The sequence below is a fragment of the Delphinapterus leucas genome, chromosome 4 (genome assembly GCF_059928025.1).
Source record: "Delphinapterus leucas isolate spDelLeu-1000000601 "Yukka" chromosome 4, BTC_Dleu_Yukka2, whole genome shotgun sequence".
In the NCBI taxonomy this organism is placed as follows: domain Eukaryota; kingdom Metazoa; phylum Chordata; class Mammalia; order Artiodactyla; family Monodontidae; genus Delphinapterus; species Delphinapterus leucas.
In genome coordinates, this window is record NC_143132.1 from 58,302,297 (window position 1) to 58,320,298 (window position 18,002).

The window sequence follows — 18,002 nt, forward strand, 5'->3', positions numbered from 1 at the left end:
TTAGTTGGTTCCTGCGAGCTTTGGATGGGGTATGTTGCTGTGTAAACCCATCCCTGTTACGCAGAAACAGGTGCCATTCAGACATGAGGACATTAGCATGATCCCTGCAAGCCTGCAACCACGCCCGTTCACATCATTCTGTGAATTTTGAGTTTATCATTCAGAAATGGTCATGAAATATCCATACTCAACCTAATTCCCTCAGAAGTAAGTGCACCTCCTTTCCAGAAGACTGTACAAGGTTAGGGCTGCAGTCTTGGAACAGTGTAAAGGTAACTGGTTCTCACATAGATTTACCAGTAGCTTTGGCCGAATCTAAGGACATGAGCTAAAAAACAGTTAACCTCAAATTCCTAAGGAGAATCCTATTCCCATCATAGACAGAGCCACGTTTGAAAAAACAATATTTTATGATGTTAAGACTGGTTCTTGTTTTTTTTGTTATTGTTTAAAGACTATTTTTTAGAGCAGTTTTAGATTCACAGCAAAATTAAGAGGAAGGTACAGAGATTTCTCATATACCCTCTCCCCACACATGCATCCTCTCCCTCATTATCAACATCACTCACCAGAATGGTGCATTTGTCAACCACTGATGAAGCTACACTGACACATAGCAATCACCCAAAGTCCTTACTTTACTTTAGGGTTTCCTCTTGGTGTTGTACATTCTACAGATTTAGGCAAACGATGTACTCATCATTATGGTTAGGTTAGGTCCTACAGCCCTAAAATTTCACTGTCCTAAAATTGACTTCTTTCACTTAGTAATATGCATTTAAGGTTCCTCCATGTCTTTTCATGGCTTGATAGATTTATTTTTCAGCATTGAATAATATTCCACTGAATGCGTATACCACGGTTTATGTATCCATTCATCTACAGAAGGACGTCTTGTTTGCTTCCAAGTTTTGACAATTAAAAGTAAAGCTTCTGGGGGGGACCTTGAAGATGGCGGAAGAGTAAGACGCAGAGATTGCCTTCCTCCCCACGGATACACCAGAAATACATCTACACGTGGAACAACTCCTACAGAACACCTACTGAAGGCTGGCAGAAGACCTCAGACCTCCCAAAAGGCAAGAAACTCCCCACATACCTGGGTAGGGCAAAAGAAAAAAAGAAAAAACAGAGACAAAAGAATAAAGACGGCACCTGCACCAGTGGGAGGGAGCTGTGAAGGAGAAGTTTCCACACACTAGGAAGCCCCTTCGCGGGCGGAGACTGCGGGAGGCGGAGGGGGGAGCTTCGGAACCGGGGAGGAGTGCACAGCGACGGGTGCGGAGGGCAAAGCGGGGAGATTCCCGCACAGAGGATCGGTGCCCACCAGCCCGAGAGGCTTGTCTGCTCACCCGCCGGGGCGGGCGGGGCTGCGAGCTGAGGCTCGGGTTTCGGTTTTGGACGGAGCGCAGGGAGAGGACTGGGGTTGGCGGCTTGAACATAGCCTGAAGGGGTTAGTGCACCACGACTAGCCGGGAGGGAGTTCGGGGAAAAGCCTGCACCTGCCGAAGAGGCAAGAGACTTTTTCTTCCCTCTTTGTTTCCTGGTGCGCGAGGAGAGGGGTTTAAGAGCGCTGCTTAAAGGAACTCCAGAGACGGGCGCGAGCCGCGGCTAAAAGCGCGAACCCCAGAGACTGGCGCGAGCCGCGGCTAAAAGCGCGGACCCCAGAGACGGGCGGGAGACGCTAAGGCTGCTGCTGCCGCCACCAAGGGGCCTGTGTGCGAGCACAGGTCACTCTCCACACCCCTCTTCCGCGGAGCCTGTGCAGCCCGCCACTACCAGGTTCCCGGGAACCAGGGACAACTTCCCCGGGAGAACGCACAGCGGGCCTCAGGCTGGTGCAACTTCACGCCGGCCTCTGCCGCAACGTCACGCCGCCTCTGACGCCGCAGGCCCGCCCCGCACACAGTGCCCCTCCCCCCCCCCCCACCCCCGGCCTGAGTGAGCCAGAGCCCCCGAATCAGCGGCTCCTTTAACCCCGTCCTGTCTGAGCAAAAAACAGACGCCCTCCAGCGACCTACACGCAGAGGCAGGGCCAAATCCAAAGCTGAGCTCCTATGAGCTGTGAGAACAAAGAAGAGAAAGGGAAATCTCTCCCAGCAGCCTCAGAAGCAGCGGATTAAAGCTCCACAATCAACTTGATATACCCTGCATCTGTGGAATACCTGAATAGACAAGGAATGATCCCAAATTGAAGAGGTGGACTTTAGGAGCGAGATCTATGATTTTTTTCCCTTTTCCTCTTTTTGTGAATGTGTACGTGTATGCTTCTGTGTGAGATATTGTCTGTATACTCTTGCTTCCACCATTCGTCCTAGGGCTCTATCTGTCCATGGTTTTAAAAAAAATTTTTTTTTCTCAATAATTAATTTTAATTGTAATAACTTTATTATACTTTACCTTCGTTCTTTCTTTCTTTCTTTCCTTCCTTCCTTCCCTCCTTTAGACAACGAATCACCCCAAATTGAGGAGGTGGTCTCTGAGAGCAAGATTTATGATTTTTCCCCCTTTACCTCTTTTTGTGAAGGTGTATGTGTATGCTTCTGTGTAAGATTTTCTCTGTATAGCTTTGCTTCCAAAATTTGTCCTAAGGTTCTATCCGTCCCTTTTTTTTTTTCTTTTTTTTTCTAAATATTTTTTAATTCAATAACTATATTATACTTTATTTTATTTTTACTGTATCTTCTTTCTGTCTTTTTTCCTTCTTTCCCTTCTTCCTTCCTTCCCTCCTTCCTCCCTCCCTCCCTCCTTTCTTTCCTTCTTTGATTCTTTCTTCCTTCCTTCCTTTCCTCCTTTCCTTCTTTCTTTCCTCATACTTCTACTAATTCTCTCTACTTTTTCTCCCTTTTATTCTGAGCCGTGTGGATGAAAGGCTCTTGGTGCTTCAGCTAGGAGTCAGTGCTGTGCCTCTGAGGTAGGAGAGCCAACTTAGGACACTGGTCAACAAGAGACCTCCCAGCTCCACATAATATTAAACGGCGGAAGTCTCCCAGAGACCTCCATCATAACACCAGCACCCAGCTTCACTCAACGACCAGCAAGCCACAGTGCTAGACAACCTATGCCAAACAACTAGCAAAACAGGAACACAACCCCACCCATTAGCAGAGAGGCTGCCTAAAATCATAATAAGGCCACAGACACCCCAAAACACACCACCAGACGTGAACCTGCCCACTAAAGAGACAAGATCCAGCCTCATCCACCACAACACAGGCACTAGTCCCCTCCACCAGGAAGCCTACACAACCCACTGAAACAACCTTAGCCACTGGAGACAGACATCAAAAACAACGGGAACTACGAACGTGCAGCCTGCAAAAAGGAGACCCCAAACACAGTAAGATAAGCAAAATGAGAAGACAGAAAAACACACAGCAGATGAAGGAGCAAGATAAAAATGCACCAGACCTAACAAATGAAGAGGAAATAGGCAGTCTACCTGAAAAAGAATTCAGAATAATGATAGTAAGGATGATCCGAAATCTTGGAAGTAGAATGGACAAAATGCAAGAAACATTTAACAAGGACCTAGAAGAAATAAAGATGAAACAAGCAATGATGAACAATGCAATAAATGAAATTAAAAGTACTCTAGATGGGATCAGTAACAGAATAACTGAGGCAGAAGAACGGATAAGTGACCTGGAAGATAAAATAGTGGAAATAACTACTGCAGAGCAGAATAAAGAAAAAAGAATGAAAAGAACTGAGGACAGTCTCAGAGACCTCTGGGACAACATTAAACGCACCAGCATTCGAATTATGGGGGTTCCAGAAGAAGAAGAGAAAAAGAAAGGGACTGAGAAAATATTTGAAGAGATTATAGTTGAAAACTTCCCTAATATGGGAAAGGAAATAGTTAATCAAGTCCAGGAAGCACAGAGAGTCCCATACAGGATAAATACAAGGAGAAATACGCCAAGACACATATTAATCAAACTGTCAAAAATTAAATACAAAGAAAGCATATTAAAAGCAGCAAGGGAAAAACAACAAATAACACACAAGGGAATCCCCATAAGGTTAACAGCTGATCTCTCAGCAGAAACCCTACAAGCCAGAAGGGAGTGGCAGGACATACTGAAAGTGATGAAGGAGAAAAACCTGCAACCAAGACTACTCTACCCAGCAAGGATCTCATTCAGATTTGATGGAGAAATTAAAACCTTTACAGACAAGCAAACGTTGAGAGAGTTCAGCACCACCAAACCAGCTTTACAACAAATGCTAAAGGAACTTCTCTAGACAAGGAACACAAGAGAAGGGAAAGATCTATAATAACGAACCCAAAACAATATAGAAAATGGGAATAGGAACATACATATCGATAATTACCTTAGATGTAAATGGACTAAATGCTCCCACCAAAAGACACAGATTGGCTGAATGGATACAAAAACAAGACCCTTATATATGCTGTCTACAAGAGACCCACTTCAGACCTAGAGACACATACAGACTGAAAATAAGGGGATGGAAAAAGATATTCCATGCAAATGGAAACCAAAAGAAAGCTGGAGTAGCAATTCTCATATCAGACAAAATAGACTTTAAAATAAGGACTATTACAAGAGACAAAGAAGGACACTACATAATGATCAAGGGATCGATCCAAGAAGAAGATATAACAATTGTAAATATTTATGCACCCAACATAGGAGCACCTCAATACATAAGGCAAATACTAACAGCCATAAAAGGGGAGATCGACAGTAACACATTCATAGTAGGGGACTTTAACACCCCACTTTCACCCATGGACAGATCATCCAAAATGAAAATAAATAAGGAAACACAAGCTTTAAATGATACATTAAACAAGATGGACTTAATTGATATTTATAGGACACTCCATCCAAAAACAACAGAATACACATTTTTCTCAAGTGCTCATGGAACATTCTCCAGGATAGATCATATCTTGGGTCACAAATCAAGCCTTGGTAAATTTAAGAAAATTGAAATTGTATCAAGTATCTTTTCTGACCACAATGCCATGAGACTAGATATCAATTACAGGAAAAGATCTGTAAAAAATACAAACACATGGAGGCTAAACAATACACTACTTAATAATGAAGTGATCACTGAAGAAATCAAAGAGGAAATAAAAAAAACCTAGAAACAAATGACAATGGAGACACAACGACCCAAAACCTATGGGATGCAGCAAAAGCAGTTCTAAGGGGGAAGTTTATAGCAATACAAGCCCACCTTAAGAAGCAGGAAACATCTCGAATAAACAACCTAACCTTGCACCTCAAGCAATTAGAGAAAGAAGAACAAAAAAACCCCAAAGCTAGCAGAAGGAAAGAAATCATAAAAATCAGATCAGAAATAAATGAAAAAGAAATGAAGGAAACGATAGCAAAGATCAATAAAACTAAAAGCTGGTTCTTTGAGAAGATAAACAAAATAGATAAACCACTAGCCAGACTCATCAAGAAAAAAAGGGAGAAGACTCAAATCAATAGAATTAGAAATGAAAAAGGAGAAGTAACAACTGACACTGCAGAAATAAAAAAAATCATAAGAGATTACTACAAGCAACTCTATGCCAATAAAATGGACAATCTGGAAGAAATGGACAAATTCTTAGAAATGCACAACCTGCCAAGACTGAATCAGGAAGAAATAGAAAATATGAACAGACCAATCACAAGCACTGAAATTGAAACTGTCATTAAAAATCTTCCAACAAACAAAAGCCCAGGACCAGATGGCTTCACAGGTGAATTCTATCAAACGTTTAGAGAAGAGCTAACACCTATCCTTCTCAAACTCTTCCAAAATATAGCAGAGGGAGGAACACTCCCAAATTCCTTCTACGAGGCCACCATCACCTTGATACCAAAACCAGACAAAGATGTCACAAAGAAAGAAAACTACAGGCCAATATCACTGATGAACATAGATGCAAAAATCCTCAACAAAATACTAGCAAACAGAATCCAACAGCACATTAAAAGGATCATACACCATGATCAAGTGGGGTTTATTCCAGGAATGCAAGGATTCTTCAATATACGCAAATCTATCAATGTGATAAACCATATTAACAAATTGAAGGAGAAAAACCATATGATCATCTCAATAGATGCAGAGAAAGCTTTCGACAAAATTCAACACCCATTTATGATAAAAACCCTGCAGAAAGTAGGCATAGAGGGAACTTTCCTCAACATAATAAAGGCCATATATGACAAGCGCACAGCAAACATCATCCTCAATGGTGAAAAACTGAAAGCATTTCCTCTAAGATCAGGAACAAGACAAGGTTGCCCACTCTCACCACTCTTATTCAACATAGTTTTGGAAGTTTTAGCCACAGCAATCAGAGAAGAAAAGGAAATAAAAGGAATCCAAATCGGAAAAGAAGAAGTAAAGCTGTCACTGTTTGCAGATGACATGATACTATACATAGAGAATCCTAAAGATGCTACCAGAAAACTACTAGAGCTAATCAATGAATTTGGTAAAGTAGCAGGATACAAAGTTAATGCACAGAAATCTCTGGCATTCCTATATACTAATGATGAAAAATCTGAAAGTGAAATCAAGAAAACACTCCCATTTACCATTGCAACAAAAAGAATAAAATATCTAGGAATAAACCTACCTAAGGAGACAAAAGACCTGTATGCAGAAAATTATAAGACACTGATGAAAGAAATTAAAGATGATACAAATAGATGGAGAGATATACCATGTTCCTGGATGGGAAGAATCAACATTGTGAAAATGACTCTACTACCCAAAGCAATCTACAGATTCAATGCAATCCCTATCAAACTACCACTGGCATTTTTCACAGAACTAGAACAAAAAATTTCGCAATTTGTATGGAAACACAAAAGACCCCGAATAGCCAAAGCAATCTTGAGAACGAAAAAAGGAGCTGGAGGAATCAGGCTCCTTGACTTCAGACTATACTACAAAGCTACAGTAATCAAGACAGTATGGTACTGGCACAAAAACAGAAAGATAGATCAATGGAACAGGATAGAAAGCCCAGAGATAAACCCACGCACATATGGACACCTTATCTTTGATAAAGGTGGCAGGAATGTACAGTGGAGAAAGGACAACCTCTTCAATAAATGGTGCTGGGAAAACTGGACAAGTACATGTAAAAGTATGAGATTAGATCACTCCCTAACACCATACACAAAAATAAGCTCAAAATGGATTAAAGACCTAAATGTAAGGCCAGAAACTATCAAACTCTTAGAGGAAAACATAGGCAGAACACTCTATGACATAAATCACAGCAAGATCCTTTCTGACCCACCTCCTAGAGTAATGGAAATAAAAGCAAAAATAAACAAATGGGACCTAATGAAACTTCAAAGCTTTTGCACAGCAAAGGAAACCATAATCAAGACCAAAAGACAACCCTCAGAATGGGAGAAAATATTTGCAAATGAAGCAAATGACAAAGGATTAATCTCCAAAATTTACAAGCAGCTCGTGCAGCTCAATAACACAAAAACAAACAACCCAATCCAAAAATGGGCAGAAGACCTAAATAGACATTTCTCCAAAGAAGATATACAGAATGCCAACAAACACATGAAAGAATGCTCAACATCATTAATCATTAGAGAAATGCAAATCAAAACTACAATGAGATATCATCTCACACCAGTCAGAATGGCCATCATCAAAAAATCTAGAAACAATAAATGCTGGAGAGGGTGTGGAGAAAAGGGAACACTCTTGCACTGCTGGTGGGAATGTGAATTGGTTCAGCCACTATGGAGAACAGTATGGAGGTTCCTTAAAAAACTACAAATAGAATTACCATATGACCCAGCAATCCCTCTACTGGGCATATACCCTGAGAAAACCAAAATTCAAAAAGAGTCATGTACCAAAATGTTCATTGCAGCTCTATTTACAATAGCCCGGAGATGGAAACAACCTAAGCGCCCATCATCGGATGAATGGATAAAGAAGATGTGGCACATATATACAATGGAATATTACTCAGCCTTAAAAAGAAATGAAATTGAGCTATTTGTAATGAGATGGATAGACCTAGAGCCTGTCATACAGAGTGAAGTAAGTCAGAAAGAAAAAGACAAATACCGTATGCTAACACATATATATGGAATTTAAGGGGAAAAAAAATGTCATGAAGAACCTAGGGGTAAGACAGGAATAAAGACGCAGACCTACTGCAGAACGGACTTGAGGATATGGGGAGGGGGAAGGGTGAGCTTTGACAGGGCGAGAGAGAGTCATGGACATATACACACTAACAAACGTAGTAAGGTAGATAGCTAGGGGGAAGCAGCCGCAAGGCACAGGGATATTAGCTCGGTGCTTTGTGACAGCCTGGAGGGGTGGGATAGGGAGAGTGGGAGGGAGGGAGACGCAAGAGGGAAGACATATGGGAACATATGTATATGTATAACTGATTCACTTTGTTATAAAGCAGAAACTAACACACCATTGTAAAGCAATTATACCCCAATAAAGATGTTTAAAAAAAAAAAAAAAAGTAAAGCTTCTATAAACATTCATGTGCAGGTTTTTGTGGGGCATGCATTTTCAACTCCTTTGAGTAAATAAGAAGGAGCACAATTGCTAGATTGTATGGTAAGAGTATGTTTAGATTTATAAGAAACCAAGAAACTGTTTTCCAAAGTGGCTGTACCATTTTGAATTCCCACCAGCGATGAATGAGAGTTCCTATTCCTCCACATCCTTGCCAGCATTTTGTACTGTCAATATTCTGGGTTTCAGCCATTCTAATAGGTGTAGCAGTATTTCATTGTTGTTTCAATTTGTGTTCTCTGGTGACATATGATGTGGAGCATGTTTTTATATGCTTATTTGCCAACTGTATACTTTCTTTGGTGAGATATCTGTCTCTGGCCCATTTTTATTTTTTTTTAACTTTTTAAAAAATTTATTTATTTTTGGCTGTGTTGGATCTTCGTTGCTGTGTGCAGGCTTTCTCTAAGTTGCGGCGTGCGGGGGCTACTCTTCGTTGCGGTGTGTGGGGGCTACTCTTTATTGCAGCATGCGGGCTTCTCATTGTGGTGGCTTCTCTCATTGCAGAGCACAGTCTCTAGGCGTGCGGGCTTCAGTAATTGTGGTACACAGGCTCAGTAACTGTGGCTCCTGGGGGCTCTAGAGCGCAGGCTCAGTAGTTGTGGTGCACGGGCTTAGTTGCTCTGCAGCGTGTGGGATCTTCCCGGACCAGGGCTCAAACCCGTGTCCCCTGCATTGGCAGGTGGATTCTTAACCACTGCGCCATGAGGGAAGTCCATCTGGCCCATTTTTAAATCAGGTTGTTTGTTTCCTTATTGTTAAGTTTTAAGAATTCTGTGTATATTTTGATAACAGTTCTTTATCAGATATATCTTTTGCAAACATTTTCTTCCAGGCTTTCCTTCTCATTCTCTTGAACTGTATTTTGTCTTAAGATCAGAAAGTAGTGAATATTTTTTAAGGTAAGAAGGAAGAGCACTGATTCTGATACTCAAAGCACACCATAATTTCAATTTTACAGGACAGCCCTGATCTAGTATAATTTTAGGCAATTTTAAAATGTCAAATGAGTCTTTATCCTTTACGATCAAATATTAAAGACAGTAAATCTTAAACAGTTCAGTTTCCCAAAATTATAGCTTATATTCTGCTCATATTCTGATATTTATCTTTTGAATGATTTAGAAGATATAGTTGAGGCTCTGCAAAGCAATATCATTGCCATGTCCTATTTTCCTATTTGTTGTAAGTTCTTAAACATTTACTTCCTAACATGCTTTCTGCCTGCAGTAGTACTGCTGGATGCTTTATAAACTCTGGAGTAAAGTTCTGATGCCTTGTGCAAGAGTCATTGCCTTGTGGGACAGATATTGACATGAAAATGCAGGAGAAAAATCTGTCTCTTAGTGCTAAAGTAGAGAAATTCTAAGACTATTACAGAAAAAGGAGATTTAGGGAGAGAAGGCGAGGACTTTTTGCTCTCTTTTGTTCCCAGAAAAGAGTAACAATGTTGGAAGGCTGCAAGGTAACAGCCCTCTGAGGTGCTTCTTTCCCTACCTACCCACCTGTCTCTCGGGACATTCAAGTGCTCAGTGATTCTTATTCTAGAAAACTCAGAAAGGGGAAGGGGTCAAGGTGAAGGTGGCTCGTCAGGCAGCTATTCGAGTACCAGGGCCTGAAGAATTGTCATGATTCAACAGTAACTTTAAAGTAAGCTCTTTCTAAAAATATCCTATCATGCCAACCAAGTCTGTCAGAATGTCTAATATTGTAGCGTGGAGGAGTCAATGTTTTGGCATATACGAAGAGTTGTTTTGTTTTTTTGGGGGTAGAGGGAATAATTTGTTTTTTTCAGTTCAAGAGTTGAGTGCAGGGGCTTCCTGGTGGCGCAGTGGTTAAGAATCCACCTGCCAATGCAGGAGACATGGGTTCGAGCCCTGGTCCGGGAAGATCCCACATGCTGCGGAGCAACTAAGCCCATGCGCCACAACTACTGAGCCTGCGCTCTGGAGCCCATGCACCTAGAGCCCGTGCTCTGCAACAAGAGAAGCCACCTCAATGAGAAGCCTACACACCACAAAGAAGAGTAGCCCGCGCTTGCCGCAACTAGAGAAAGCCCGTGCGCAGCAACGAAGACCCAACGCAGCCAAAAATAAAATAAATAAAATAAATTTATAAAAAGAAAAAAAGAGTTGAGTGCAGATACCTCCTGAGGTGGGTAATATTCTGCCTGTCTTGTTGATTAAATAGATTTCTAACGGTAACTGTCGAGATCAAGACCTTTGGGATGCAAAGAGAGTTAAGGGTTGATGAGTGGTTCAGTGTGTGTGTGAGAGTGTGTATGTGTGTTTTGGGATGTGGAGAGAGGATTAAAAATGGATAGTTTGATAGTGGGATGAGAGGACCACTGAATATTAAGGTAACGTATGCCGGAAAAATACTTCTGGTTTTATGATTTCCCTCATACCCATGACTGATCCCGGGAATACTGAGAGTATCAATAAAGGACTTTACTATACATACAGATCACCTAAAGTTCTTGTTAAAAAGCAGATTTTGATTCAGTAAGTTGAGGGGTTGGGAGGGGCAGGGCCTGAGATCCTGCATTTCTAACAAGATCCTAAGAGATGCTATGGACCACATTTTGACAAGCAAGGACCTAGCAAACCATGGGGTTCAGTTCATTTCTGGGTGGACCAGCTAATGGCTGATTCAAGCTCTGAAGAAGCTCTAGAATTGACCCAGCTGCCTGTGGGACAAACATGTGGCCACTGCTGCCCATGAAGGGGGTCCTGAGAGCCCTGCCAGTCCTGTGCAGAATAGACACACTTGTGAACGGATGGAGTACTATACCCTCTTAGTTTTGTTTTGACCAAGACAGAGTTTCTACTTTATAGGCCAGTCTGAAACTAAAAGGACTCTTTATGGCCTCAGTGAAGCTGTGCATCACTTTTGTCACAGAGCAAAGGATTCATCTCAAAATGCAAATCTTGCATTAATAACATCCTAATGCACTCTGAGGTTGTATGTACCAAGAAGCCCTCAGTTTACAAAGATATTTGGTGATGAAACATGGCAAAATAATATCTTAAAGTAGAAATATTCAACAAATGAAAACTAAATGCTTCTTTCCCGTTTTGGAAATCTAGGATTGAGCATAACCTATCAACAACTTCTGTTCTAGGAGTTGGCAAACATTTTCTGATTTTAATCTGCCAGATAGTGAGTATTTTATGCTTTGTGGACCATATGGTCTCTACCACAATTATTCAGCTCTGCCACTGTAGTACAAAAGCAGCCGTAGACAGTACATAAACAAATGGGCATGGCTGTGTTTCAATAAAACTTTACTTACAAACATAGGCAGTGAGTGGGATTTCACCTAGCCATAGTCTGCCAACCTCTATTCTAATCAATCTGCAGAGAAAAACACCTAGGCATTATTTTTCCAGGCCCGTTCCATCTCACTAAGGTTACTACTTTGGAAAATGATGCTTATGATGCACCAGCAGTCACGTATGTACTTAAAGCTGATCTTTGTTCTTTGAATGTTAAGAAGAAATCTGTATACATTCAATTCATCCACTTGCATTTGCCAGGAACCGGAAATACAGTGAGAAACAAAACAATTACTTCTCTTGAGAGGTGTAGTGATGAAGTAATGAGGCCTTTGCTAGGGCAAACATTAAGAGCTATGAGTGCATCACAAAGATCCCTAGGATTCTTCAAGTCTGAGAGGTACATAGTAGGAAGTTTGGGATGGGAAAGTATTAGGAAACAGTAAGCACAAACATCAAGAAGTCATGGAGAACACTGTGTTTGGTAAATTGGATTGAAATATTACCTGTTGGATTGAGGGTGTATTATTTTTAAAATGTATTTATTTATTTTTGGCTGCGTTGGGTCTTTGTTGCTGCGTGCGGGCTTTCTCTAGTTGCACTGAGCAGGGGGGCTACTCTTCATTGTGGTGCACAGACTTCTCATTGCAGTGGCTTCTCTTGTTGCACAGCACGGGCTCTAGGCGCGCGGGCTTCAGTAGTTGTGGCATGCAGGCTCAGTAGTTGTGGCTCACGGGCTCAGTAGTTGTGGCTCGTGGGCTCTAGAGTGCAGGCTCAGTAGTTGTGGCGCATGGGCTTAGCTGCTCCATGACATGTGGGATCCTCCCGGCCCAGGGCTTGAACCCATGTCCCCTGCATTGGCAGGCGGATTCATAACCACTGCGCCACCAGGGAAGTCCTGAGGGTGTGATTTTAAAGAGATGTAAAAGATAATAGTCAGCATCAGGAAATGAAGATAGGAGTGTAATGCGGGATTAAATCATGATCACATTTGTGTGTCATGCTGAAGAGTTCAAACTTGTCCCAGATGGCATAAGGGGAAGAGAATAGTCATTCTGCTGACCTATTCACATACTCTCTATATAACTACCCCCCAACCTCCTCAGAGATTAATAGCAAGGGATCATTTATGATAGCAAGTCACAGTGAGCTGTGAGTACTACCTACATCCAACTGCAGTAACAAACTACCAATGAGAATAAAACATAGATGCATTTAGATCACAAAAACAAATTCCTTCCAATGTGCTATGTGCTATCAAGTGACATAGCTTAAATTGTATATACTTATTCCTTAAAGTAAATTAAAGAATAGGAACAATAGTATAATTTCTAATTAAATGTCCAAAGAATTGATACAGCTCATCAGATGTGTTATACTGTACCCAATGCCATGGTATCTAGAAAAATCACAAAATCCCCTAGCCTGGGAATCATTTAATTATATTTAATCCACATATTCCTAAAGTCAATAGGTCCTTCTTACATTTTTAAATTGTTTAAAAATGCTAATAGGATTATTTTACAGTACAATAATGGAGACTTATTAAGGAAATGACGTGAATGTATAATGTGATAAGTAAAACAACGTATTCCAGCCTCTCTTTCATCCCAGACACCCCACACACACACAGAGAGAAAAGCTCTAGCCAAATAAAAGTTTTATGAAAAAAATAGAAATTTTAGAAAGAGCACAATAATACCATCAGTCTTAGGTTTATTGATGTTGTGTCCCATTGGAGAGCTGTATCATTGTTTCTACTCTTAGTAATAAAAAAAATTTGTGGGTTTATGGATATGTAAACTGTATGGTTACTTTTCAAATACCTCAAAACATTAGCTGCAGTAATTGTTTTACCAGGTTTTGGTTAAATGTCTCTTTCTCCAGGAAGCTTTCCCTGACCTCTCAATGCTGGTTGGTGCCCCTCCTTTGCATTCTCGTGGCACCCTGCACTTCTGCTGTCGCAGCAGTAAACACAGTGCCTGGCTACCTATCTATTTTCTAGGTTGTATGCTCTTTAAAGAAAGCTCCATGTCTTTGTCATCCACCATTAAATTCCACTGCCTTGCCCATAGCAGGGCAATAATGATGGTTTTTAATCAATAATAATTTGTTAGATGAATAAGTAAAGGTTTGGGGGGAACTAAGTTAATACTTTATCTTCCTATCACAATATTTTGTTCATTACCCATGTCTATTTAATCCTTCCAGGCTCAGTGAACCCTCCAACAGATTCTCTGCTTGATGCTACAGAATCTACCTGTGGCATCCAGCCTTCTCCAGCCAACAGCATATCTCCTAGAAGTAAGGATGTTTTCATACTGTTTTACTTCCCATGAGCTATTAATCCTTTAACTAAGTAGGTTGATAAAGAAAAAATTTTCAGAAAATTTGTATGATTCGTGCCCTGTTCTTGCCTATGGCATTTCAGGTAAATATGTTAAGTACTATTCTCATGGATTAAATGAATTAGCACAGTTTCCAAAGTCCTTCACTTGAAGACCTGGCAAAATCAGGGTCAGTAAATCTTCAATGAGAAATTTAAGTTCTGTATTTATTATTAAATAAGTTAATAAATTGACAGTCCTCCTCCACAGCTGTGTTCTCAGTAGGGTGTTTAAGAAATTGGTTGTAAATGGGGATCCTGTGGGCCAGAGGTGGGTAGATAGTTTTAAATTTAAATGTGTTCTGGTTCATATTAATTTTGACAAAGTTGACTGGTGTGGACTTGAATTCAGCCTCCTAGTGGCATTATTAATAATGGAGTTCAGGCTGGGTCAGTGTTACTGTGGCAAAGGGATAGCAGTGACTTTCAGAAGTTGGCATTGATGCAAACAAATCATAAATTTCCATATCTATGGCCTTTTTGTTTAACAAAGAGCCAAGGTGACTTTCTCTAACACAGAAAAGGATGTTCTACATAGAGTAGAAGTATGCTTTTTATTTCTTATTTAATTAAACTATCAATTTTAGCTCAAAATGAGAACTGAAAATGGAATAAGACAAAGCAGTCAGCAGGAATGAGCAATGTAGCCTGTAGCCTTTAGCATATAGCCTGAAGTCACTGTCACAGGTTGATATTTCTCAGAAAATGAAGCATGTGGCAGGATGAGAAATGCCTGCAAATCACCCAACAGTTCTACATCCATCTGATTGTTTCCTAGTTCTTAAGGCTTTGTAATTTTCTTTTTTTATGCTTCTTTTTCTTCCACTTTTAACTCATCATTCAGCAATAAACCATAGTAAATTATGATATTCTTCATTCAACAAATATTAGCATATTCAACATTAATACCTTAAGTCTCTTTAGTACTGTACTCTATGTATTAGCTATCCACTGCTGTATAACAAATTACCCAAACAAAAGTTAACTACTTATAACACATATGTTGTCTCACGTGGTTTCACATGAGACAGGAGCAGCTTAGCTGAGTGGTTGGCTCAGGTTCCTCCATGAGGTTGTAGTCAAGCTGTTGGTTGGAGCTCCTGTCATCCGAAGGCTTGACTGGAGCTGAGTGAGGGCTCTGCTTCCAAGCTTGAACACGTTGGCAGGAAGTCTCAGCCTCACAATATGGCAGCTGTCTTCCCCCAGACCAAGTAATTCAAAGAATAGAGTCACCAAGACAAAACCACCCTCCCTTTTTATGACCCAGTCTGCAAAATTGCACACCATTACTTTTGCTATATTCTGTCTGTTAAAAGCAAGTCACTAAGTCCAGCTTACACCCAAGAGGCAGAGAATTGGGCTCCACTTCTTGAAGGAAAAAGTGTCAAAGAATTTGTGGACAAATTAAAACAACCGCATCCTATCACTTAGAAGACGTTTGCACCTAAAATTCAATGTGGTTTGATATTCTTTATTATGAGAGGTAGACAGAGTAAGCATTACCATTTCCATTTTCCAGATGGGGACACTGAGATGCTGAGAGCTTAAATGGCCACATGACTAATAAGTGGCAAAGTAGTATTCACACCAAAGTCTTCTGACTATAAATCTAGTTCTCAATACATTAGATGCCATGTTTTCTCCAAATGGTCTAAACACTTCATGAGGACAGGGACCATATTTATTTCGCTTCCTCACGCATGCCTAGCACAGAGTAGGCATGCAAAAATATTAGTTGAATAAATGAATGAAAAAGAATAAATGAGAATAATGTTCCTTCACTATGTAGATATCATTTAATAGACTGCATGGTGTCAAAAAAAGATGATAATTTGTTTCTGCCTTCAAAAAGGTTGCCTTGTACTTGGAGAGAGATGACATGCACATATGAAAATAAGTCCGAATAGTAAGGTGAAAGGTGCAGTGTTTTATAGAATTAAAATGCTCAGGGAGAGATACGGACCAAGAAGTCTTAAGTTTTGAGTATGGAAATGTGCCTATGAGTTCGTGGAGTCAGGAAGCGTTACAGAGAGAGATGAAATAAGCTGACCCTTGAAGTATGTATTGTATGTATTTGACTATTAAGAGCTTGAAAAAACATTTCAAACAAAGAGAACAAAATGAGCTATTGTGCATTGGTAAAGATATTCATGGGGATTTGAGAAAATTTTAGTAAGTAAGTTCGGGTCAGAGGAGTGGGATTGTGTAGCAGAGAAGCAGGGATGAAGATTGGAAACTTCAGAATAAAGAGAGCCTTCAGACCCAGTCTAAGGATTCTAAATGTTATACCTTAAGAGATGGGAGGGACCTCATTAAACATTTTTTTAGAAGGGAAGTGACATAATTCATTCACCAAATGTTTATTGAGCACTTCCTATGTACCAGGTGCTCTTCTAGGTGCTAGAAATACAACAGTGAACAAAAGAGAAAAAAGAACCATGCTGTCATGGCGTATCCATTCTGCTAATTGAAAGCACAAATGAATTTCTTCTAGCTCAGTTTTCTGTGGGATTAGTTGACATATACTAAATTGTTCCATCATTTCAAACACCATTTTTATTTCTGTGAAGAAATTCAAGAAAAAGGAAAGGACATTTGGTATCTTCAAAGAGTCTACAATCTAATATAGCACTAGTATTAGAGAGGTTGAAAGAGCACAGTCAAATAAATATACTTGTTTAAAAGCAGAAAAAATGCTACCTAATCTGCTATCATACTAAGGTGATACAGTTTGGAAACTTCTGGAGAATCAAAAGACCTCCTTAAAAATAAGGCCCCATTACACTGGACCTCAGGACTGTTTTAGATCAATGGTTCTCACCAGGGTGATTTTGCCTCCGCCCCCCTCCCAGGGACATGTGCAGTGTCTGGGGACATTTTTGGTTGCCAAAATGGGGGAAGGGACGGTGCTCCTAGCATCTGTTACTTGGAGGCTGAGGATGCTACAACATAAGACAGGACGAAGAATTATCAGGTCCAAAATGTCAATAGTGCTGAGGTTGAGAAACCCTGTTTTAGTTCCAGGCTCAGGTATAAGAAGACTAGCTATTTCTCACTTTACAAAATCTGGACCTCTGTCAAGATAGTAACAAGATAATGTTTGGGATAATTTTCAGTCTGATTTTTATATGTCAAAAAAAGATGTCAAATCAATGGCTGCTTATATCTAAGTGAAACTTATTTGCTTAGAATAACACTGAATTACAACTGAAAAATCTAAATCTCATCCTGGCAATCTGGAGGGTAATTGTGAAATCACATGACGACTGGCTGCCTCAGAAGCTGGTAGGATTCGCCCTTGTGTTCCTTTAAGAAAGGAAATGGGGTGGAACATGTCATGGAAACCAACTTCAAAAGGCTGTGGTTTGTTCTAAATTCTAAGATGTAGTGAACTATATAATTCAGTCATAATTATTAAGCTACAGATCTTGCTGCAAACATCCAATTCATATTCTTTTTTTTCCTCAATGAAAGGATATTCTTGAAACAAATGTAGAAAGTAATGGAAACAATGGAACCTTATAACTCACAGCCAACTTCAAGAGTTACCCAGGGAAGCCCAGCTCAATTCAACCTGAACTAACTGGTGTTTTCTGAGTGCCAGCTGCATTCGCAGCACTGTCCTAGGAAAAGACAGGAGGCTGACAAGCTAAGTGGTGAGATGAGACAAGCCTGCATGGAGCCATAGAGACCCCAGACAAATCTAGGATGAGATAGTACTGGCATAACTCCAACCTTCCATTGCCCTGAGCAGAGCCCTATGCCTTCTAACG

At 40.4% G+C, this 18,002-nt stretch overlaps 1 protein-coding gene across 1 annotated transcript in view; it reads left to right on the forward strand.

The window, feature by feature from the left end:
* CD96 (CD96 molecule) overlaps positions 1 to 18,002 on the forward strand; it is a 91,624-nt gene that overhangs the window by 42,038 nt on the left and 31,584 nt on the right. The window contains 1 exon segment of the mRNA XM_089910528.1: positions 14,055 to 14,147. Within this exon segment, the coding sequence (XP_089766654.1) occupies positions 14,055 to 14,147 (93 nt within the window).